General features: G+C 38.9%; 1 protein-coding gene across 2 annotated transcripts; it reads left to right on the forward strand.

Moving 5' to 3' along the window:
- The first annotated feature begins 130 nt into the window (after window positions 1-130).
- Window positions 131-25,093, forward strand: fam204a (family with sequence similarity 204 member A). 2 transcript variants are annotated; one of them, XM_027023745.3, is made up of 7 exons: window positions 131-580; window positions 1,002-1,089; window positions 1,309-1,342; window positions 3,120-3,216; window positions 7,431-7,520; window positions 24,117-24,223; window positions 24,877-25,093. In XM_027023745.3, exons 1-7 carry the CDS (start codon window positions 311-313, stop codon window positions 24,926-24,928), a joined length of 738 nt encoding a protein of 245 aa, XP_026879546.1. In that variant the 5' UTR covers window positions 131-310; the 3' UTR covers window positions 24,929-25,093. The 2 variants fall into 2 exon arrangements, with proteins under 2 accessions (XP_026879546.1, XP_081581020.1); XM_081724894.1 differs by lacking the exons at window positions 24,117-24,223; window positions 24,877-25,093 and adding an exon at window positions 20,656-22,630.
- The last annotated feature ends 215 nt before the right edge of the window (window positions 25,094-25,308 follow it).

Consider the following 25,308-nt stretch of genomic DNA (forward strand, 5'->3'; position numbering starts at 1 on the left):
TCTCAGACGATTGAACAACTTACAACAGACAGTGACGGAAAGGACCTGTATCAACGAATAAGAATCGTTGTTACTACAGATTGGCAGGGCTATTTCATCCAATCTTATCACTCTTTATTAAAATGCGGAAGCCCCGACCGTAATAACAGAATGCGAGTGTGGTTATTGCAGATTACGGAGGTTAGGCGTTATTTACTGCGTTATTAAATAGGCTGAAACTATATATTCCCGTAACAATCAGAGACTCGTGTGGCTTCTCAAAGCAACCAGGAACAGAATTACAAAGGTTTCTTTACTAGCCTGCTGCAACATGTACAGCGGACTACTGCCTAAGGGAATTTGTGAGGCTGAATTAAGTACCGATGAAGACGATGATGGTGTCCCAAACACTCAAAGTAAAACTGACGGACAGTCCGATTCGCCTACCAAACTTAACCACTACTTATCGCTGTCTCAGTCTGTTCTGTCATCAGCATCACAGAAAAAGACAGATTGTGATGGCTGTTGTACTGTAGCGAATGTGCAAAATGATCCATCTTTGAAGGACTGTTTACCCGGAGTTCGTCTAGATTTGTGGCAGGTATGTAGATATAACTTCATCTTTGCGTGCACACACGTTTACGTTGGTGTGTATTGCGCGCAACAGAACAGCAAGCGTATTATAGTTACGTGCAAACGTAGGTGAGACAAACGAGTCTCGGAGTTGTGCGCAGTTAATGTGCAACCAGTGAAAAGCCATGATTTATTTCCCATTGTATCAATCAACAGAGCCAAGACCGTTTAAAAGATGTATGCGATGTGCATTACTTTTTACCCAAAGAGGCAATAGGGTTAGGGTTATTTAAGTTTAGCTACGCCTGCTCTCTGTACATTTTCTTCAGTAATGTCTAATCACCTTGTCAGTTGCCTAATGCAGACAATAAACTTAAGATCTTAATGAGAAAGTACAGGTCACTTAGTACAGGTCAGTTAGATAACATCCTGGGAAATTGTAATTGTAGAAATTTAAAGTAATTCAGAAGGAAAAAGAAGTCCAGAAGACGAAACAACCTCAGCCAAAAAAAAGGAGGAAAAAACACCACCAAAAAGGTAAATAACATCTCTGTACACTGATGCTTGAGATTGCAATTTTTCAGACTTCTCAAAATGTTGTGTGTGTGTGTGTGTGTGTATATATATATATATATATATATATATATATATATATATATATATATATATATATATATATAAATTATTATTATTTTTAGTTTATTTTTTTGGCCTGTCTGTGGCAACATGAATGTTTTTTCTCCCTTTTACACACAGGTGGGGCTGAAGAACAGGATGATTCTGAGAAGAGGTACAGTAAAGACTTGCTCATGCAGAACCACATCCTCAGTTATATCTTTAAATGTGAGACAGTTTAAACCTTTAAAGGTATCATGGTATAGACTGGATTCATTGTTTGCCATTTACTGCCTGTTTCTGAGGGAAGTTGTTGCCACATTGTTATTGTGAAAAAGAGAAGGGCCTTCCCATTTGGCATCTTACTACTGTGATAAAATGAGTGTACATACTGGTCTGATATCTCTGTGGCCAGCTCTTCCTACACCTTCTCATGCTGGTCTGATATCTCTGTGGCCAGCTCTTCCTACACCTTCTCATGCTGGTCTGATATCTCTGTGGCCAGCTCTTCCTACACCTTCTCATGCTGGTCTGATATCTCTGTGGCCAGCTCTTCCTACACCTCCTAATGCTGGTCTGATATCTGTATGACCAGCTCTTCCTACACCTCCTAATAATGTTCTGCAAAATGAACAGATTCAGCATCCCTTTAAAGGTTTAGGTTGTTTTTGGATTAAACAAATAACTGAAGGCATGAGTTTGTTTTAGGCTTAAAATATATGTAGTATGCACTGATTATGCATGTAAACTGCATATGCGAATTATGCATGTAAACTGCATAGTCTCCCATTAACTTGGACTATAAATGGATTCAGGGTGCTGATACGTAATTTGCAAGTGATATTTCTATGAACTGCGGAATCACATGTAAGACATGTAAAAATGTGCAGAACATGAGATAAATGGGGTTTAAAGTATGGTTTACTTTTCCTGCTATTTAGTCTAGGCAGTAAAGTAAACCCTAACCTTACAGTGGTGTGATTGGTGGACTTAGGCTTAAAGTGCCTGAGCCCCAAGGGGTGACACAGCAGAAAAAAAAAACTCTTCTTTTACCAATACATGTCTTAAAGTTGCTCCTCTGAATTTCTAAATTACAAAAGCTGCAAACATTGTACTAAAAGACAGTAACGATGTCAAGCTCAATGAGAAGGCATGGTGAGGTCTAATAGCTACTGCTTATACAGATAATACAAGCAGCTTGGACCACCTAACCTCCTGCAGGACAATTACATGAAGACACTACTACCACTGTGTATTACAGGAAAAGTAATTGTTCAAGATGCTTGTGAATCAAACAATAGCTTTAATAGATGAAAGTGCGCATATGAACATAACTCACGGTTTGAGTCAAATAGAAAGTAATAGGCAGCTGAAGCTAAAGAATTTCAGTTTCAGAACCCCAGAGGTATGAACTAACCCTAACCCAGAATGGCAGAGGTATTAACTAACCCTAACCCAGAATGGCAGAAGTATTAACTAAGCTTAACCCAGAGTGGTAGAGGTATTAACTAATCCTAACCCAGAATGGCAGAGGTATTAACTAACCCTAACCCAGAATGGCAGTGGTATTAACTAACCCTAACCCAGAATGGTAGAGGTTTTAACTAACCCTAACCCAGAATGGCAGAGGTATTAGCTAACTGTAGCCCAGAATGGCAGAGGTATTAGCTAACCCTAGCCCAGAATGGCAGAGGTATTAACTAACCCTAGCCCAGAATGGCAGAGGTATTAACTAACCCTAGCCCAGAATGGCAGAGGTATTAACTAACCTTAACCCAGAATGGCAGAGGTATTAACTAGGAGGTGACAGAGAGATGATGAATGTTAAATCAAGGAAGCACCCCATTACAACTGAAAAATCCAGCTGTCTTTTCAATGGTTCTAGCAAAATAGAAAAATATACATTCTGATGTAACAAAATCACAACTGGTAGCTGTTGTCTCCTTTTGCAGGGAAAAGGCTCGTATGAAACACTGGGAGGAACTAACAGAGTATTTTGGCATCAATGACAGATTTCAGCCCCCTGCCTGTGGTAGGCTACCTCTCAAGGTAATAATACTTTCTGCCAACTCAATACTGGTGGGGAAGTCAGAGTTCTGCGTCAAAGGCACTGAGAATACCCGACTAGAAATTATTATATTTAATGATGAAAGTACCTTAATCTTGACATGGTGATGTTACTGCAGAGTTTTGTTCTCTGGGTCAGTTTGAAGATGTTGAATGTGAGGTGATTATTATTATTATTATTATTATTTTTATTATTTTTTTTTACAAGGGAACATCTGTAGTCAAACTGTTCTGCACATTAAAGTTAATAGTGATTGTAAGATCCTCTAATTTAATGCCGAGAAGGAGAATAGAAGATTCCATGCCTGCAAAGAAGCTGTCTGAGTGATTTTATCTGTCTGTAAAGCATCCTTGAGTTTGAGAAAGGTGCTATAGAAACATAATAATAATAATAATAATAATAATTATTATTATTATTATTATTATTATTATTATTAATAATAATAATAATAATAATAATAATTATAATAATAATAACTTTGAATGCTAGACAGAGAAAGGGTTAGGGTTAGACAGAGAATGGGGTAGTAGTTGGTATTGTGTAGTTATTGGTGGTATAGTGTATAGGGTAACAATGCTGCCTCCCCTATGGTGCACTGGGGTTCATTCCCCATCTGGGGAAGTGTTATATGTTATACCAATAAGATGCCTTGGGCAAGACTTCTAACACTACACTTGCCTACCTCATGTAATGTGATTTGAAAATTGTAAGTGGCTCTGAAAAAGAGCTTCTGCCAAATGCATAAAATGTAAATGTAAAATGTTGCCCAATGTATTTCCCTATTTTGCTTAACCCTGTTACTCTGTTCCCACTGTCTGCCTCAGCTGGTCTGGTTGTCCTTCCTCAGGGCCCTGGGGCACATTTCTCAGAATGAGTGACACAGGGTCAGAGAAGCTGAGAAGCACCCACGATTTATTCAGAGATACATGAGTATATATAGATTCCAAAGTAGATGATTAAGTGGAAATATGTAATTGACAGCAAGTGCAACATGTTCAGACATAATAGAATATGCGGTATCAAAAATGAGACAGCTTTCTGTCACTAGGTCAGACCATATTTGGCACAGCCTAAGAATAGACATGCTAACATGACAGAGGATTGATCTTTAATACGGCTGGATAGAAAAGATTGCCCTGTGTGTGTGTGTGTGTGTATGCAGGTGTAACCAGAGAGCATTTTGTCATCTGGCAACATTAATTACTTAATTATAACATAAGGGCACTTTTTCAATTATATTTTTATTCAACACCAATATCATTTGAGTATGATTACATCACATACTTTGCACTTTCCTCCTTTTAAAACCTAGAACACCTTCTCCCCAACCCATATGGCTGGGAGCTTAAAAAATAAAAAAAATAAAACCTACAACTATAATTTTGGTACTTAAACATGTTGGTATAAACTGAGTTTCACATATATGAAGATCAAAGGATGAAGTAAAATAAAAGACAAAGTGTCATATTTGTAAGGTTTTAAGAATACTTATTAGATCTGCTATACCTTTTCTGTAGGCATGGCCTATGAATGTAATACATATAAGGGTGTCTTAATATTTTCAAAAGATGTTATCGGGGGATTTATCATTGAAAAAATGTTTTGGTTGATCTTCTACTGGTGTATTTAATTTGGTCTGATTTTTAAAAAAACAACAACAACAAAAAACCCATCAGGTGATTGAGCCGTTCTCTGTGGTTTAGGTGATTTACATTCAAGTATTCTTCTGTGAGCAAATGAGACAAAAGCATGTGCCTGTATGCCACATATATGCATGATCAATATGCATGCATAAGCATGGTCTGTAAGAGTTCTGAGCTGAACCGTGTTTGTGTGGAGATGCATTTGGAACGGTTACCATCTGTACTGAGAATCATTCGGCCCTACAGTCTTGTGTACTATACATATATGATCTAGCTGTTGCCACGGGTCTATAATATGGAACTGGATAACTGAAACAATAACAAACTAACAGGGGAGAGGAAAGCCACTAGATGTCCCCGAGTAAGGAGTAAGACATGCTGCCCAGTCTTTCTGTGCAAATTGACCGTTTCAAGGTATGAGGCAAAACAGTTCACATGTGTTTCTTTAATTAGGGCACTTAATGGCTTTTTAAAATATATATTATTAATGTGCTTGTTACGTTTTTGCTAATTTATAGATTTGAAAACGTAGTTAATACTAAGATTATTAACTACTTTGTACACAATCCGTGATTATTAGTTCATAAGATAGCTAAGACATTGGCATGTTTTACTATGTGTGGTAAGTAATTTTAGCTTGAGTATGAATTTTTTACCTTAAAAAATAGTTTGTAATACCCCAGTTAATATTAGTCAACTAAGATAGGACAAGCTTTCAACATTCTTTCTATCTATCTATAGATAGACAACATAATGGATTATCACGAAAGCAGACCAAAAAAACCCCCAAAACTTGCATTTTCAATTTTATATACTAAATAGATTAATTCCGCTGCTAAACTAATTACATGACTATGTGGTTTGTCACATGAATAAGTTTTTAAAATGAGAGGATTGGACAAGTGATATATTAAAGAAAATATCTGGATCCTGAACATGGTAACTATCACTTACACTTGTTGTTATTGGGCAAACCAGTATGGCATTGTGCTCGCTTCAAGATTATTAGGTTATTAGCAATCCAGTTATTTAATATAGATCTGGTCCCTTCCTATCCTCTGACCCCTTCTCTCCCTGTGTACACTGATGTATATCAGTAAAAGGTTCCCTATTTAATAACTCTCTTTGGTAAATTTATTGAAGAATTTTTAAGTTGTCATAAACTCTACTGAACATATCCTTATTTAAAATGCTAAACTCTACTGGCCATATACATGTTTAAAATATTATTTGTTAATTTAATTTAAAAGGAATGCTGCCCTTAATCCCTAGTTTTGAAGTGTGAGACTGTTTTGTTGGAATAATACATGATAATGCATACTGAAAGCTTTAATTAAGAGTACAAGTTTTAATGAAATTGTTGGTCAAACTGATTAGTTGTGTTCATCATCTTTTGGTTTAAATCTTTACCACAGTGAATATTCAGTTAAAATTTTAATTCAGTTTGATTTTAATTGCCATTTGAAATATGTCTGAATGAAATATTGTAAGGTCACACTTTGAATATTAAGCATAATTATTTTCCATAATAAAAGCTTTGTTGCATATGTTTAGTTTTTCAATAACCCTCAAGTCCAACCAGATTTGTGTGCATCAAATGTTGTCTGGAGGTGTGTGTGTGTGTGTGTTATTTATTTATTTATTTTTTGATGTGTCTAATCATCATGCCCTTATGCAGCTGTATGTAGTAGGCACTGCCCCTTCACCCGCCTTTGTGCTTATAATGAAAAGCCATAATTAAAGAGCAACAATCATGTCAGTCATGTCATTAAAGAACAGCAGTTGGTAATTTAATCATATTTGGTAATTACATTTTTTTCTGCCACCACCTTTCTCCCTCTTTGGAGGGCAATAAGAACTTTATTAACACTTTATTAACACTTTATCCAGTTACATTTCAGTGGACTATTAAGGCCAGTTTTAAAGAGGGGATGAGAGAGAGAAAGAGAGAAGATAGTGGGAATTAAAGAAAAGAGAGAAAGAAAGAGGGAGAGAATAACCCTCCTATAAACTGAGGAACTGATATTCCTACAGAAATCTCTGTACATATAAAATGCGGGTGTGGGGAGTAGGATGGAGCTGCACCTTGTTGCACATTGTTATAACAGTATGGAAAATGGGAATCAGTGTTGCTTTGATTGTGTTGTGTGTATGAGTGGAAAATCAGTTCTGAAGATATTTTATAAAAGGTCTTGTGTTTCTCAAAAGATTTTTGTGTTTGTGTTTTTTTGTGATTTTGTGATCTGTGAGCACTTCCACATTCAATTGAACAGTTAGAAGGTTAAGCCAGTGTTGTATGGAGATATTTGATTGGTAATGTTTGGTAATTTCCTGTAGCCTTCCTGAAAGATGTAGGGGGTTTTCTGTAATATTTAATCATGTAACGGTTTTCATTTGGGAGAAAAAAAATCTATATCTTTGCTGTAATGGCAATCACTTTAAAAGTCCCTGAGGCTTTCGTTTTAAAGTTACTCTTTGATTTTTTTTTCTTTCTCCTCTTCTTTTTCTATTTGAAAATCACTTCATTTTATGTCTCCCCCTCTCATCTCCAGTCAAGTCTGGAAAAGAGCATGGAGAGCGCCATTGCTGAAGGGGACTATGGGAAGGCTGAAGAGCTGAGTGACAGGCTGGCTTCTCGCGAGGTACGTCACGCTGATGAGCCGTCTTGGAGGTGGTTGGGGGAAGCTCTGACTGTGACAAATTGGGCTAATGGGTCCACAGTCACTTTGCCCTGCAAAGACACAGAGGCAGCTAACTCGAACACGCAGCACGCAAACAGCCCGGTGCCTCATGCTTGTGCCCCATTCAACAGAGGTGGAACGTCTCTAAGCCCTTTTTGATTGGAGTTAATGGAAATCCCCTCCCTTGCACACCCACTATATCACTTCTGGCTCTTCTTTTAATGATGGGCACAAAGCTCTCAAACCAAGATCCAAAAAGCTTTCAAGGCATGAGTTTGGGTCTTTGAAGTGTACTTGTGACTAAATGTTGGGCCTCCAGTTTTAAAGCATCACATCTTAGAAAGGTACCTGGGATCAAGCGGTTGAGCTAATTTGGCTGAAAATGTAACACTTGCACATGTCTGGTTGCTATGAGAAAGACATTCCTGGAGTTGAGACCATCACAGCAACTAGAACTTTTATGTCTCTGAACTTTGCTTCAGTGACCAATAGAAACTCATATTGTCATGATAGCTGTAGGGTTAATGCCGTTATGGCATTGTGAGAGTAACAATATCAACATATTGTTGTGCTGAATGTGTATACATGCTTGTAATAAGCTGAACTGAGCAAAACGTTTTAACACAATCTCTGTATTAGCATTCACATATTGCAGCAACAGCTAGTTTCAAATAGCTGATGTTCAAATACAGTTTAATTTTGTGAACACATTGAAACTTTGAAACTTGGTTTGTGTGTATCAGCTCAATTTTTGCCCTACTCTAAACTAAAGGATCATATCTAGCAAATGTCTGTTTTATGCATTTATTACCAAAAGAGTCATATAACTGCAGAACAGCCTTGTGTAATCTGAGAATCTGTATTCCTCCATGGCACTTAAAATAAAGCCATGACATAATATGCACAGTGCAAGTTAAAGTGAAGAATGCCACAGGTGATCGGCCCAGTCTGAACTGGGTAAACCACATTGCAATCATGTCTCTTTATGTGTGGTCCTGCCCCCTTTCCATAAATAAACAGCTGGCAGCTCAGCTGTTTCCAGTTGTGTGCTGCTGCATTTTAGTTATTGTCCAAAAGAGCGAGTAAAAGAGTGAAGAAAAGTCACATTTTAATTTGAAAAATGGCTTTGTTTGAGGCTTGCTCCTGTAAGCTATTCAGTTGGAAAGTTTGCAAACATATATAACTTTGTGCTTTGCAGCTATTACTTATGACATAAAAGTCCTTTTATAGACATTTCAGCAGTAGGAAAGGAGTTATTCATATAAAAAAACCTTAGCATTCCTCTGGATGGAATAAGATACTTGTATGCTCATTTTTTCTGAAACATTTTGCTGCAATGTCTGATAAATAGTTGATGTGATGTTAAGATGTGACTGAATTTTAACGCTTTACAGCTAAAAAATCTGCCTCCTAGCTTGCTAATAACAGCTCAACAGCAGAATACAAAGACAAATCCAAAAAGGAGCAAGTCTGGGTTTATACAGCACTCATAAATACACGAAATATAGAAAAGCACAGAAATTCGAACTAGATAGTTGGTAAGACCTTGCAAAGAGACACAAAGGTGTATAAATATGCAAGGTAATAATAAGAAGGAAGCCAAGGATAGGTTACAAACATGAACTCAAAAGGGAAACTAACACTGATGAGGGCTCCCTCCAGTGGCTGGGGACAATATGGCAGGGATCTAGCATACTCTATGCATAGAGAGAAAACCAGTTTTAATAGCAAGACATGGATTGCTACAGGCTTTATTTTCTTGATTATTTTACAGGGGACCTATACAAAGAGGACAGTTTTTATTGTGGCTGGCGAAGGCAGAGGTTTTGCCTGGAGAGCCAGACTGTCTGGCTGAGCTGGTCATTGGAGTGCAGTCTCCACTGTCATCTGCTTGGGTCTTTTGGCCATGTATTGCTCTCTGGAGGAACACACATGCACACTCCCAGGTCTGCTGGCTGCACATCATCCAGTCATCTACTGCCAGCATTTCTGAGGTTTCCCCTGATCTAAGAAAGAGTGGGGGCTGGGAGCTGAGCACACATTGGAAAGCCATTAATTCTGTGGATGGGTGTGTGAGGGAGTTTTGTGTGTATTCTGCCCATCCCAGATAGCGACTCCAATCCTCTTGGTTTTGGATGCAGTAGGAATGCAGTAACCTGCCGAATACCTGGTTTATCGTTCCACCTGCCCATTGCTCTGTGGGTGATAGTTAGAGCACAGTCTGAGGTTTACTTGAAAGTGCTGACAAAACACCTTCCAAAGACGAGATATGAATTGTACCCCCTGTCAGATCTTCTTGGGGGCCATACAGCCAGAACACCTTGTTAAAGAGGCATTCTGCCATTTTCATTGCTGTGGGAAGCTTGGCAGGGGTATTAACCAGGGGGCTTTGATATTTTCTGTTGATAGCCAGGATAGTGATCTTTCTATTTGAAGAGGGAAGGTTTACCATGAAGTCTATGTGTAACCACAAGCACTTGTGCAAGGGCACATGTGGCACTGCTGCAGTACACATTGACATGGTCTGTTTTGTGACCCTTTTGTATGTCCTCCAGAATGTCCCACCTTATTGATGCTGTAACACGGCATGACAGTAATAGAGGCATTAGAGCTTTCTTGATGCTGTCAAAAAGAGATGGTCTTCCCAGTCTTCAAGCCTGGACAGCTAAGTTGAAAAAAGGGGAAAAACACAAAGCCCGTCCATCTTAGTAGAGATTACACACCGCACACTTTTAAAGTTGTGATCTTTCATGAGAACAATGTAAGGGTGCTCAGCCCCCTCAAGCCAATGTTTCTATGCCTTGAGAGCATTTTTCATAGCCAGGAGTTATCTATTTCCCACATAATATTTCTTCAGTAGCCATAGGTTTTCATGAGTAAAAGGCGAAAGGGTAAAGGGTGTGTGTGGTTAGCGTGTTAGAGGATGTGCTGAAGTAAAGAGATCTTTACTTTGGAGGCTTGATCACTCCAAAGTGACCTTTCAGTTGGATGTTCAACAAGAGCTCTGTAAGGATGTTCAGTGTAGCTGCAGAACAAAAATTAACCATCAATAGAGATCTAATGAAACCTTGTATATATTGAAATTCTTTAACCGTTTGGAGTTCAGGCTAATCTGGTACAGGCTGAATCTTCTGGATGTTCAGCATCATTTCATTTTGATATCTCAGGAGGGAAAGGGATAACCAATACAATTCACACATCTCTGAGTTTAATGAAAATGTCCTTTTGGGGCAAATGCGAGACACTACTATGGACATTCTCCATATATTCTACATTGAGGTAATGACATTCAATGACCTAGCACTTGGAGATGTCAGGAATGGAACATGGAAGTGGCATTAACAAGTCCATAGCTCATTACCTGATAGTCATACTGGCCATTGGTAATGAAGGTGGTTTTCTATGCTTTCCCTTCACATATGTGGATAAGATTATAAGTGCTCCTGAAATCAAGCTTAATGAACATCTTGGTTTCACAAAACTGTTTCAGTGCTAAGGGCACTAGCAGCAGGGGTTGTTTACCATAATGGCATTCAGTTTATGGTAGTCAATACAATATGAGAAAACCTCTATCACTCTTGATGAAGAAAAATCTTGTGACAGTGGGGGAAGTGAAAGTATGAATGTAGGCATGGTTTTGATTTATGGTTTTGATTTATTTCTTCTTGGATAAACGTGCTGGGTATGATGGAGGATAGGCGCTGTTACAGGGAAAGCTAATGCCAGATAATAACTAATTAAGACAGTCCTGAGGACCCGAGGCCTTTGGTCTTCAGGGTATTCATGGGTGGACCTGAGGTCCTGTTTTGGGGATGTTAATGGCACAATGTGACAGGGTAGTGACATGTTGTGTTTGGCTGGGGGGGGCTGTTATTTTTTATAAGAAACAGTAGGCACTTTAGTGATAATGTTGTGGTAATGTTGGTCTGACTGGAGCTTGTGCAAATTGTATGAATTGTCTAGTTGTGTTTAATTGATTTATATAGCACTTTTTAGAATACAACTTGTCTTAATGCAGCTTTACAAATCACTAACTGAAGGAGATTGGGATAATTGGTTATCTCAATGGACTAGCTCCCTTTGAGAGTCACTGAGATGACAGCTAAAAGCAATCTTAAGCATAGGCTCATTGCATCCGCATTCAGGTGCTAAGGTACAGAACGTCACTGCATAGACTTCAGCTGAGCTGTGTCCTTTGAGGCGTCAGAACTACTCCCTTGCTTCCCTGAATGAAACTGGATTGTCAAAAACCTACTGGAACTGTCACTATAACACATTAACTTCTCTGCGAACTGGCGAGAGAGAGAGCGGGATCCCAGTCTAAGGCTCTACCTGTGAGCAGTGAAAGGAGCATGGTGATCTTATCAGAGTCTCTGGTGTACCATTGGTGATAAGTCATGAAGTGTATATTGCAAAGTATAAAGAACCCTTTGCGTTTACCAAAGGACCCATCAAGTTTTTGCATTGCTGCAACAAAGGAATTTGAACCCAGTACTTCTGGCATGAGGACTTGGACTTGGCTATTAGCCTGAACAGTCACAGACCTATCTGTGGTGGCATTTAGTGCTTGTACTGTAGTTGATATCTCCTGCAGTTGCTGAAGGTGGCTTCCAAGGAGGGCACCCTTTTACTCCTACCAAGGAGAGCAAATTTACTCCTGTCTGATCCTGCACTTTGGCAAGGTCTTCTGTAATGAAACTATGAGGCGCAGATATCACTTTTCCCCCAAGAAAGTACCAGTGATTGTGCTGGAGACTAGGAAGTACAGGCTGCATTTTCATGGGTTTGAGAGCAGAACAGCCATGTACATGGATGTGGGTGTTTCCTAGCCTGCAAACCAAAGTCAACAGATGGTATAAAACAACAAGCATAACATACTTTGCTAATTTTAGTTCTTGCTTTGAGAACATATCTGACCATAGAAAATGAACTCTCATCATCTCTTTGTGATGCTGAGGAATTGTCATAGATGATTATAAGCAAGACAAGTGATTTATTTTTCTGTGTGTACAGTCATTAAACTGCAAATTCTGTTTATTGGTAGATGGAATATTGGAAAATAAAATATGGCATATTAGTGAATTTTTGGAAACTGGCCGCTAAAACTTTACAAGCGCCACCTTTCAGCTGCTTGTTCATGGATCTCTTAATTCTATACCAGAAGGTTTATGGGGCCAGAATGACACTAACTGTGTGCAATCAAAAAGTGCAGAATGGTTCATTTTTTGCAGCAACACTGGCACTCTGTCAATGGAAAGTGCTCAGAAAGAGAATATGCGCCCAAGTGAGCACATTGTTATTGAAATATATGAAAATACTCGACTAACATTTCAGAAAAACACAATCCTTAATAATCCAGTTTACAAGACCAAGTTGCCAATAAAACAAACAACAGTCCAAAACTGACAAAGTACAAAGGAAGATGGATCCAAAAACAGAAGAGTAAAACAAAGTCCAGGTCAATGTACGGAGGCTCCCTCCAGTGGTCCAAGAGGGTATGATGTGGGCCGGCATGAGCAAGCTGTTGCTAGTGTACAACACCCAGTTCTCAAACAAGCAATATTGTCACTGTCCGTTGTTACTGCCTTTCTTCTTCCATGTAAAATGCAAACACTGTTATATTAAAATACACTGATCCCAGAGAGCAACATTTGAAAATTGCATAGAGGCAATTTAGTTTACAGTTCAATAGCATGAATTTAGGAAAGTCATTCTCTTATTTTTGGGGCATTTTCCAGTGAGAGCTATTCAAGACTTTTCCTGCACAATGGTGCACCCAAAACTGGGTCACTGTCCAATATCCTTTGCTCTGCACTGTTTATTTTATTTGCCAGTCTTAGATCCTCCTTGAAGCTACCATTTCCATTGAATGCTATGTTGTAATGCCATCTTAAGATAATTTAATTTGTTTCTCATGTTGAATTATTTTTGGTTGCTGTTGTTTTTTTTTTTGCAATTTTGCTTTTCAGTATTGCAAATTCAGTGATAATTAATTTTCAAATTTGATACAAATTGTAGCTGAAGTGACTGTGGCTGATCAGAAAACAAAGTGCTGCTTCAAAAATAATTTTACCATCGAATTGGGGAAAGCAGTGTTAATCTTGTTAACAGCAAGTAGTAAATTCCCACACAATCAGTTATACCCTATGCTTTCATCAGGGAGAGTGTAAAAATGCCTCAATATGTCTGAACTAATAAATTCCTGTTGCGATAGTGTTGAGGATAGGTTTATTTTTGTTCAAAGGAAGTGTGATAACCATGTTCCTAATAGCCATGCCACCATGACAGGCATTAAATAGACAACATGCTTGTGACTCATGTACATTTTCATTCCAGGTACTGTTTGTGGGAGTAATCCATACTGTTGTCTCTTGAGCTTATCTACAGAGCATGTCGAAGGGGCTTATCTTTTCTCTCCTAGGTGGATCTAGCCCTGACTCTTTACTTGTAAAGAATTCTAAGAAATTGAAGATATCAATTCATCATGCTTTCAATATATACAAACACAGTGAAGACCAATGACAAAATATGCTTGTTTTTTTGATGATACAAGTTGATACAAATGTCTTCTCAAGCATCTTGTCCTCTTGTTACATTGAAATGTGAATGAAAGAAAGAGGAGTCAGTTATTTCAGTCAGTTAGTGGAATCAGTTATTATTCAAACTTCTCAAACCTAACTCTGAAACCTCTGTTATCACTCATAAATACTGTCAGTTATAAATGTGAAGGGCCCTCTTGTATGTTCATGAGTTTTGAGTTTAGTTAATATCTTAACTGCCCTACAAAACTAACTAACTAAGTTTACTGCAGTGTTCTTTTTCTACATTCACATACCCATACCCTTATAGTTAACTAAGCACGAGAGTGGTGAGTGGAGAAGAGTGGAGGGTTTGGGGAGAGTGGAAAAGAGTGATGAGCGCATGGTGGAGAAGAGTGGAGGGTGGAGAGTGGAGAAGAGTGATGAGCGCATGGTGGAGAAGAGTGGAGGGTGGAGAGTGGGAAAAGACTCAGCAGAGCAAGTGGCTTTTTTCCCCCTTTTTTCATTTTGGATTGCCATTCCTGAGCTGTGTTACCTTAGAACGGTTCCCATAGTGCTGGTGTATGTGAGTAGACTGGGTGGAGTCTTCTCCCTCTCAGCTGATCCTAGTGTGCGCTTTCTCATCCCAACAGTGGAGATCATGCCCTGGCGCACACTACACACAGCTGGGCATGCACATTCTGCTTGGTACCAAAGTAAGTTAATAATTGATTCGAATCCTTTTAGGATTCTTCCAATGTTGAATACTGCTGTAAACATCACATGAATTTTTGTGTCATTTACACCTCTACTTTTTGTGTTGATTCAGTGCAGTGTGGTCTCTATGTACAGCCAGTCGTCCCACCAGGAACAGCAGATAAACCGAGCTGAGTGTAGCCTGTGCCTCAAGACCCCAGGGCAATTTGGGGGTTACCGCCACATTTTACGGCCTAATTTCTAATCCAGCCAGTGCTGATTATCATAGTTCTCTGCTCACTTGCCGAGCACCCTGGCCTGCCTAAACAGTGCTCAAGATGCTGCCATTTCAAAGCAACAAGATGAGCTATTTAATAATCAGTAATCCCAACTGTGGCAGGTCTCAATTTCAAGGTCCTAATAATGTTTGTATCTATGGACATGAAGAATATCATACAGTCTGTAATATGTTTATGTACTAACACAGCATTAAATTAAGGTGTTTAGTTGAATGAGACAAAGAGTGAGAAGTGTTTGTAGGTCTTGTGTTTTAATAGTCACTGCTGAGAACTGGGTTAAGAACACAACATGAAGTAATATATGTGTTAAGTTTGGGGAAAATTAATATATAACCTCCTCATCCTCAGAGAATCTATCTCACTTTAAAGAAGTGCTGTGAGATGTGAGGAGTCTGCTGAAGCTTCTTGTTTGTAAATGGATTGTCACTATCGTGTTTTAGTCTCTTTAATCAGTTCAGAATATTTAGATTTTTTTCCCTTTAAATTGTATTTTAACACAGTTTGGTAAAACGTGTTTGAAGACTTCCTGCAAATGTAATGATCTGTTTGCTTTCATCTTTGCCCAAGTACTGAAAGCAGCAAGGCTGGATAATACAGGTTCCTTTGAGAGAGTCTGCTCTAGGAAGTGCATTTCAAGTGTCCTGTAAAGCTTTAACTCCTTTTGTTTCAGATTTTCAAAGAGGTTTTAAAACCTTGTTCTGTTTTTTGAACATTAATAATGTTTCTGCACACACAATGATTACATGTTGCAATTTGAAATGCAGCTCATAGCTTTAGTATTGTGATAGGTCTGGCAGTTTCTGGATCTGTGTTCTTATGCTGTCCCCCTCCCCAAAAGCATGTTGAGAGTAGCTATCGGCCTCTAATACATTGCTATTTTAGATTTACTACTTCGTATTTTCCAGTTAAGGAACAGGCATGTCTTCATTCTTTGACTATGCTACATTGTTTGACACAGCTTTGTGATTCACAAGGTGTAATTAACTTCCCTAATTAGCATAACATTAAGTGACTGTATTATATGAATGAGTCACCCTCTGTCAGGATTCTTCATAGGATCTTTATCCTTACAAGTTTTCCAGCAGTATTACTTGTATTTGTCATTCCTTGGTCTTTACAGATTTCACTTATTTGTATCCAAATGTATGTATTTCCCAGTGTACTTATTACTGGCATATTCAAAATGGGTTGGTGAATCTGACCATGCTTATTAAATGCAGTTATTCAGTCACAGTTCTCACAATGGAGGTGCTCCATATGCAGACAAAATGCTTTATAATGGTTATCTGAAGCTCAGTTCACGTAACAACTTCCAGGTTTTTAAAAGTGACTTGACTAAGGGGACATATTGCAGAGTATTTGTAAGACATCATGAGTGGTTTGGACATTTAAGGGTATTGCATTTGGAAGGCGGTTCCATTCCAAGAGGCTTCGTTTTACCAAATAAGAAGAATTATTAGGTGAGCTGTCATGTAATCTGTGCTAGCATAGGACAAAGCAGTGCTAAACAAAAACTCTCTTTCTTCCCTATACACACTGCTTTCTTCATTATACCCACTGATTTCTTCCCTATACACCTTTTATTACTACTTCCGTACAAGCTTCAGCTGGGGGGGGGGGGGGGGGCATGTCCATTTTACATGCTCCAGAAGACATAAAAATATTCAACATGATTAAAGATGAGGACTGACAGGGTAGAAGAAAAAAGCAAAAATAGAATTGGAGGAACAGGGTTAGGAAGCGGTAAACAGGCATCAGTCATATATGTGTCGCGGGATTGTGCCAAACATCAACTAGTGTAATGTACCAGCAGGCTGACAGGATTTCTTGTGCACTAAAGCAAAATCACGCATCAGTAATGTAGCATCGTAATATGAAAGAGAGAATTCACAGCTTTCACTTCTTTTTGTAGAGGTGCTGACAGATCATTATGTAAATCCTATCTCTAGTTTATTGTGAGGCTGGTAGGATACATAGTGATAGTGATTTGAGTTTAAAGTCCCTGGAATCTCTCCCTCCTGTTTCCCCAATGTCCACAAGCAATAATACTTGTTGGAAATGTGGAGGTCATTTAATACCTGTTGGGATGGTGGAGGTCATTAATATCTGTTGGAAAGGTGAAAGTCATTAATACATGTTGGGATCATGTAGGTAATTCCTCTTTGTTTGTTTGATCTTGTTATGAATCTCTATAGGGCAAATCCAATAAATGTCACTTCAAGCATTTTGCATGGACATTTCCTGTATATAATCTCTGTCTGTTTAAAGATTGTGTAGTTTGACAGGTGAAAAATGTCCTTTACAAATTAGATGATCTTTTGTTCATTTTTCTGTGTACCATCATTTCACCCATAGTGTATCTTTATTTTAGTTTTTTGAGTTTTTCCCCAATAAAGACAGCACCCTCTGATTTCTGCATAGCCTCCTCCGGCGACTCTGTTAAGGAAAAAGTCTCATCTTTGTTCCTTTTTCCTTCAGCATAAGCAATTTTATCACCCAGTGAACTCTCCAGATGACTCACATTAAATTTTTTGCCCATTAATTCTGAAATGGGTTTAAAATGGGTACTAAGTCTTTATCAAATGCTGGGGAATCTCATTTGGATTATTGTATTTCATTAATTACTTGACAGACAAAGCATACTTTTCAGTGTAGATTTTTGTGCTGTTTAATTAATTACCATGTTTTCTCTTTTAATTAAAGCTTTTTTTTTTTTTTTTTTTTTTTTTTAAATTAAAGCCTACAGCAAAACACATATATAATTTGTTTGTAATTAGCCCTAATTGGTGGTAGTGGCAGCTTAGCACCCTTAGTTTCTTTCCTTTTTTATGATTGCCATTTTATTGCTAGTCAGTCATTAATTAAACTGTTTTTCTAATTAGCTTATAAAACTGTTGATGGCACGTTACTGTAAGTGTGAGTTCAAAGCACTGCTAATAAGTCTCGCCTACTCAGTAGAGGGAAGATAATGGAGCATGAACAAAAGCCCATGAACTTTCAGACTTTTTTTCTTCTTGCCTTTCTCCCTCATTCCCTGAAGATGACAGCCTTGTGTATGTAGAATCAGATTATTGGCCCTGAAACACTAAGAACACTTCACCACAGGCTTTCCCATTAGATATCCCTGGAGGGATTGCATTGCATGTCTTGCTGTTTGTCAAGTTGGTGGCATGATTATAGGAGCCTTGTCTTCTTGACCAATCAGTAACCTACATTAATTAGATCTTTCCATGTACCCCAAAGTCATTCAGTTTATGCTTTTTTGTGGTTTTGTTCTGCACTGTGATTTAGATAGCACAGTGTGCTGGCATTCATTTAGTGTTGATGTTTGTAATGAAATTTGCTAATATACTAACATACCGCTCTTTCAAGAGCTCTTTAGAGCAAGATTGGCCAATATCTTTGCATTTTTTGTTGTTTATACATGGCTTGGTGCATTCTGGGAATGTACATTTTCTTTTGTAAAGGCAGACTGTTCTAACCAGAAACTTAGAAGAATTTAAATGGAGTGCTGTGAAAAAAGAAAAGAACCTCAGCTATGAGCTTGTGGTGGTGAATCTTGCAGAGCAATTTTAATAACAGCAATTGCTTGATTATTTGGGGTATCAAAATTATTGTGATCAAAACCAAAATTTAACTGAAAATTCAACCAAAAATATAATTGTTCATATGTTACAGTGACATGGTATACATACATACATGGTTTCAGTGTTCATAATTACAAGGTGCATAGTCATGACTGCCAAGTATATGAGGCCACTTAGCACAAGACACTGCTAGTGCATCTGTTACATACACAGTGATGTTAATTGTTTCAGGTTTTTTGGTTTTTTTTAATTTTCTGAACTACTTTCAAAGTTGATTTCAATTGATAGTATATTTTTGTCCTTGATATTACTGAATTTTGTTGAGTAGTACATATCATGAATATGATGTACCTGACAACAAATTGACACTGTATATATGCAGATAAAGAAAGTTAGTCATCATCTCTGTGACATTTCTGTATTGGCTAATAACCAACAAAACTAAGGCCTAGGTAGTGATTCTAATATAGCATTAAAGGCTGAAAGTTGTAGTATAGTACAGGCTTCAGTTAATCTGCTCCCTGCCAGGGCCACTGGGAGTGGAGTCATATGTGGCTGGGTGTGTAGAGACTTGTGCTGCAGATGGAGCCCTGTATGTGTGCACTATAATGATACACAGAGTAGTTTATATATGTACATAAAAATCCCTGTCTAAGCCTTCGAGTGGGTGGTCATATTTTATTCCCTCACACTTGAGCCTTCTACCAGAGTCCTGGGAGTTTGTGTGTGTGCGTGTGTGTGATCTACCAAAGTCCTGGGAGATTGAGGGTGTGGTGCAGTATTTTCGCTGTTCCTAGAATTTCACTCTTCACTCTGGACTGAGGTAGATGGAGGGATGTACAGATGTAGACATGTAGGCAGGACTATCTGATATTCATGCCAGTCCTGTATAGCCGTGGTTTCCAGAGTTGACTAAGGGCACATTATTTAGACATTATGGGGGTATGATAAGGGAATTAGGCTGGTCATTAATCTCTCGCACGTCACAGTCAGCAGAGCGTCTCACTGCGGTGATTTAGCCATCGGCTGCCATGCTAGCCTTGCTAATCCACCCCTTGCATGTTTTAATTGGAAGGTGCTTTGCAGGGAGAGAAAATTTATGAATGGATTTCAGTCAGTTTTCCCCTAAAAACATCAGAAGTTTCACACACTTTTAAAGCATGAATATCATTTTAAAACAAGGGAAAAAGAAAATAATTAAACCTTACTACCTTTAATTTAAAATAAAGAAAATATCTTTTATTCAGGGTTTTTATTTGGTTTGATTTTGTAGTCTTTACTATACAACAGCACAACATAAAATGTAACATAAAAAAACAGCATAACATAAAATCCTGGGCCCTTACATACATCCCTTGGACCTGGTGCCTTACACATATCCCTTGGCCCTTATGCCTTTCAAAAATACATTGGCCCTATGGCCTTACACACATCCTTTGGCCCTAGGGCTCTATACTGCAGCTGGGTGGTGAGACAGAATGAAAATGCTCCTCACAGACCTGTCCAGGTTGAAGGTCACACCAATAATCCCTTCAAATAAACACAGCAGTGAATAAAGCAGCTGTAGTCTCTACTGGAAACATGCTGCTTCAACAGAGGAAGAGAAAAACAGAGAAAGCTGATCCTGAGCCTTACTCCTTGACCCCTGACCTTTACAGTGACCCTGACCCTAATCTTGACCGTAACCCTAACCTTAACCCCAACTCTAAGGCAAACACACCATAGCCTTCCCACAACATGCCAAGGAATTGTTGTGCATCCCCTCTCCCCATCCTGCTTTGTTAGTATTCTTTTTAAAATATTTTTTCTCTCCCCGTACCAGTGTCTAATGGGAATGTATTTGTCAACTTGGGTGTTTTGGAGGATGTGTGGCATTTTTTTTAGATAAACCCTGAAAAAGTGTATCAAAAATAGCAAATGAAAAATAATTTCACATTATGGCAAATATGAGGGGCTAATTTACACTAACTTTTTTCTCTAACTTGATTCTTGCCAGAGGAACAGGGGACGTCACCTGCCCCTCTCGCCTTCCTGCTCCACCACGACGCCACTGATCCATGAAATAAGCTGCCGCCGGCTTTGTTCCGATAAGAATGAACAAATCTGCACAATGTACTGCTCTCCGAATCTCATTTTCATACTTGCATGCGGGCTAAAAGGAATAAGCTGTTTGCAAGGCTTGATTAATCAGACATTTGAGGACTTTTTTGTCGTCTCTTTGATCTGTTCTGTCTCCTAGGTAACTTGGTTGACATTAATGTTGAGCCTTTGTAAAGACAATCATGGATTGTAGTCTGGACTGTTTTTTTAGGCTTTAATGTCTATACCAGTTTGGCTCTGTGTGTGAGAAAGGAGGGGTCCAGACCCTGGGGGAGGGGTGTAGCTCAGATTAAATTTTATTTTTTATTTTTTTCCATGTATTTATTTATTTATTTTGTATTTGAGGGAGGGGTGTAGCTCATTAAAAAAATGTGTGTGTGTGTTTGGGGTAGTGCATTGCTTTGTGAAGCTGGATTGATGGACCTTTCTGCATTTGACATTCTCCCCACAGGAGTGGAGACTAATGTAGGTAATCCGTGTGTTGAGAAAACAGATAAATCTCAGGGTGTAAAAACCTCAAAAGCAGACGGTTAGAATCCTGTTCTCGCAGCACCCCCTTTTCCTTAAGGAATGCTGCATTTTAGCCATTAATTGTATTATTTATTTAGCTGGATATGAAAGCTACAACTATGCTAAGATTTGTCAACAGTTTAATAAAGGTGCAATTTGCAATTGTGGCAAGCAGATATATTTCACAGCAAATACGTTTCCTGCACCTTTCTAACCCTGCCCTGGTGTGACTTATCGCTTGTTGGATCTTTACTAAACATGAACATGATCGCCCATTAGACTTCCCCTTTCTGTGACGCCTGACTAGAAAACATGATTTATGGCTCTTAAAACCTCGAGGAAAAAAATGGTGAGGAATTAAGAAACTGTCATAGTGTGTTAGCTTCAGGTTATGCAGACGCTTTTACAAATCTTCCAAGTGACTGTATAGATGAATGCCTCGAGGGCCCAGCAAGAGCCCTGCTCTCCCAGTCTGCTAAAGGCCTTATCTTAAATCCAAGCAAAGTACCATTAATCTTTTTGAAAGACCTTTATGGCTTTTAATGTATCCCAAATTAGAACATTTTACACCCTTGGTTCCTGAAATATGGTGATAAAAACCCTTTTAGTTTAATTTCTCCTGCCTGCTTCCTTTGACCTCCCTAATCCCAGCATGCATTAGGAGATATTTTAGTTTCACTCTTTCTAATAAAGTTTATCCCACTTAATTATAATTGAAACATTTTTTCCCTCTCTTGCGTGCTCTCTCCAGGTTTTCCGAGTCTAGAAATGGTGGCATATTTCTTCATTAGTTAAAGGATTTTTTTTTAATCGGTTCTCCCTGATTGTGTTCTTCAGTATTATAAGGAATTACCCTCCCCTTCACACAAACACACTCTACCCATCCAAAAAAGAAAAATAAAGAAAGAGAGAAAAAGGTTGTGTGATTTATTCGAGGTGTTTATCAGAGTTTTTCATGGTTCAATAATAAGCCTATCTCTGGGGAGCGGGTGGAGGGCATGGGTCTCCTTTTGTCTACAGACCCTCCTGAGAATATCCTCCTGTATTATACAGACATACTCTCTCCCATGTAATATAAATGTGTTGTCTTCTCACTCTCTCACTTTATATTTTTCCAAATGAACACACTGCAGTTTGCAGTTCGGGCATTCCTTTAATTAAGTGGTTAAGTTCTGGAGATGGTATTATAAATTATGTTATAAATGATATTATAAAGGATGTAAACTGTGGACATCTGTAACAAATAGCTGAACATACTGTAGTTCAAGTTCAAGTTTGGTTTATTTGTCACATACATACTCATACACAGTATAACTCGCAGTAAAATGCTTGAGTGCTCTGTCCAAACTGAGGAAAAAGAAAAATAGGGGTGCATAGAGAAATATATATTCTATATATATATATATATATATATATATATATATATATATATATATATACAAAAATATATTAACAATGTATGTACAGTATATGTATATTATGTTTATATACACAATGTACAATGTATATATGATATGTATTTATGTATGTACACAATGTACAGAATGTACAGTCCCATCTTGTAATTGACATATTTACAGTTATATGTTACATGGTGGTAATTGAACATATTTACAGTTATGTTACATGGTGGTGGTGGTCCCCACAGTTTATCAGTTTCCCTGATTCAGGGCCCGAATGGCCTGTGGGAAGAAGCTCCTCTTCAGTCTCTCTGTCTTGGTCTTCAGGGAGCGAAAGAGCCTATTGTTGGGATGGGTGGGGTCCTTCACAATCCTCCTGGCCTTGGTCTGGCACCGCTTGTAGTAGATGGTCTGCAGGTCAGGAAATTCCGTACGAGTGATGCGCTCTGCTGAACGCACCACCCTTTGGAGTGCTTGTCTGTCCTGCTTGATGCTGTTCCCAAACCAAACTGTGATGTTCCCCGTGAGGATGCTCTCGATAGTGCAGGTGTAGAAGTTCCGCAGTACCTTGGAGGGCAGTCTAAAGTCTCTTAGGCATCTGAGGGTGTAAAGACGCTGACGAGCCTTCTTTGCCAGGGAGTTGGTATGGCGGGACCAGGACAGGTCCTGCGAGATGTGAACACCAAGGTACCTGAAACTATCTACTCTCTCCACCGTGGTTCCACTGATCCTCACAGGTTGGTAGTGCCACTCCTGCTTCTTGCTGCAATCCACGATCAGCTCCTTTGACTTACTGACGTTTAGGAGGAGATTATTTTCCTGGCACCAGTTTTCCAGGTGTTTAATCTCCTCCAGGTAGGCCCTCTCATCTTTGTCCGAGATCAGGCCCATGACAACGGTGTCGTCAGCAAACTTGACAATGATGGTGGAGCTGGAAGTGGCTGTGCAGTCGTAGGTGTACAGTGAGTAGAGCAGGGGGCTTAGGACACAACCCTGAGGAGCTCCAGTGCTGAGGGTGGGGGTGGATGAGGCACAGTTGCCCACCTGTACTGATTGTGGTCTGTCTGTTAGGAAGTTGGAGATCCAGTCGCACAGGGATGTATGCAGTCCTAGATCCTCCAACTTAGTAGTGAGTAGGGAGGGGATGATGGTGTTAAATGCTGAACTGTAGTCGACAAACAGCATTTTAACATAATTACCCTTCCCTTTGTCCAGGTGGGTCAGTGTGGTGTAGAGCAGATGTATGTCTATTAGTTACGTGTACAAGCATTAGTTATTTAATAAAGCTTCTTTATTTGTTGACTAACATATATACATATTGTCAGAACTGGAGAGGACCCAGCATAGGTGGGGTGGAGACACACATGTACACAGTCCTTGTGCTGGTCTGCAATCCAGGCTGCAATCTGCTCCTAATGGAGATCTTCTCTGTTCCTTCTCTCAATAGCTGGCTGTGAAAATCACAGAGGCTGCTGGCTGTCGTGACTTCGCCCGCACCAAGCAGGAAGAGGCTTCACATGCGGCCCAAAAAAGGAGAGGCCTGGTAGCTTGGGGGTCAGTTGTCTGTCTTATCTCCTTGGGGGTCAGTTGTCTGTCTTATCTCCTTGGGGGTCAGTTGTTTGTCTTTTCTGCTTGGGGGGTTAGATGTCTGTCTTATCTCCTTGGGGGTCAGTTGTCTGTATTATCTCCTTGCTTATCACCTTGTCTTGCCATTTCATTAACCCTCCTGTACATTTGATTTTTTTATACTGTAATACTTTTATATAGTCTGATGAGTGTATAGATAGAGCTGCTTCAATTCATCGCTCCCTCTATATGTGTGCATTCACAACGCTCACTGCACTTTTCAAATGCAAGCATGTCTTTTCACAGATATGTTTAGGATTGTGCATTTTTCAGGTCAGGGTTAAGGTTTTGATTCAGGGTTAGGGTTATGTATTTTTATGGTTAGGGTTGGGATTACACATTTTTAGGGTTAGGTTTAGTTAGGGTTAGGGTTATGCCTTTCTGTTTGGTTGTCACTACACTATCATGCCACTGCACTTCTCAGCAAACAGCACTGAGTTGTAATTGCTTCATGTGACATATAAGAACTGTTTCCAGTTCTCCCTCCACAATAAAATGTTTTAGACATTGTTTTTGCAGATAATGTGCAGACATATCTTATGAGGATTATTAACACACGTCTTGTCTTGTTTTCTTTTCAGTTTTGAAGCAAAGAAAAGATGGGAAACGAAAAGCAACATGGGCTACATGTAACATTTTCACATGAAACAGGAGGATTTTCTGCTGACAAGGGTGATTGTTAATGACCTCTAATAATAAAAAAACATAATATCTGCTTTCAATGGTAACTGAACTGTATGTGTTTGCTTGTTATTTAAAATACTTTAACCTGAATAAACAATAAATCTTACCATTGCATTTTGATCTAAATGTTAATTTGCAGTTGTTGCACTGTTTCCTTCCTAATTAAACCCATTGCACATTATTTTTTGCTGTGTTTACAAGAAGTGGGTTAATGAGCAACCTCTGCAGAGGTATGGAGCAGAAAAGGGGGAGATTAGGGACAATAATGCAGTGTACTCAGGGAATGCCTGAGCAAAATGAATTATGCATATTCTAAGGTTTGAACAGCA

This window comes from Electrophorus electricus, chromosome 12 (genome assembly GCF_041902795.1).
Source record: "Electrophorus electricus isolate QZ-2024a chromosome 12, ASM4190279v1, whole genome shotgun sequence".
NCBI lineage: Eukaryota > Metazoa > Chordata > Actinopteri > Gymnotiformes > Gymnotidae > Electrophorus > Electrophorus electricus.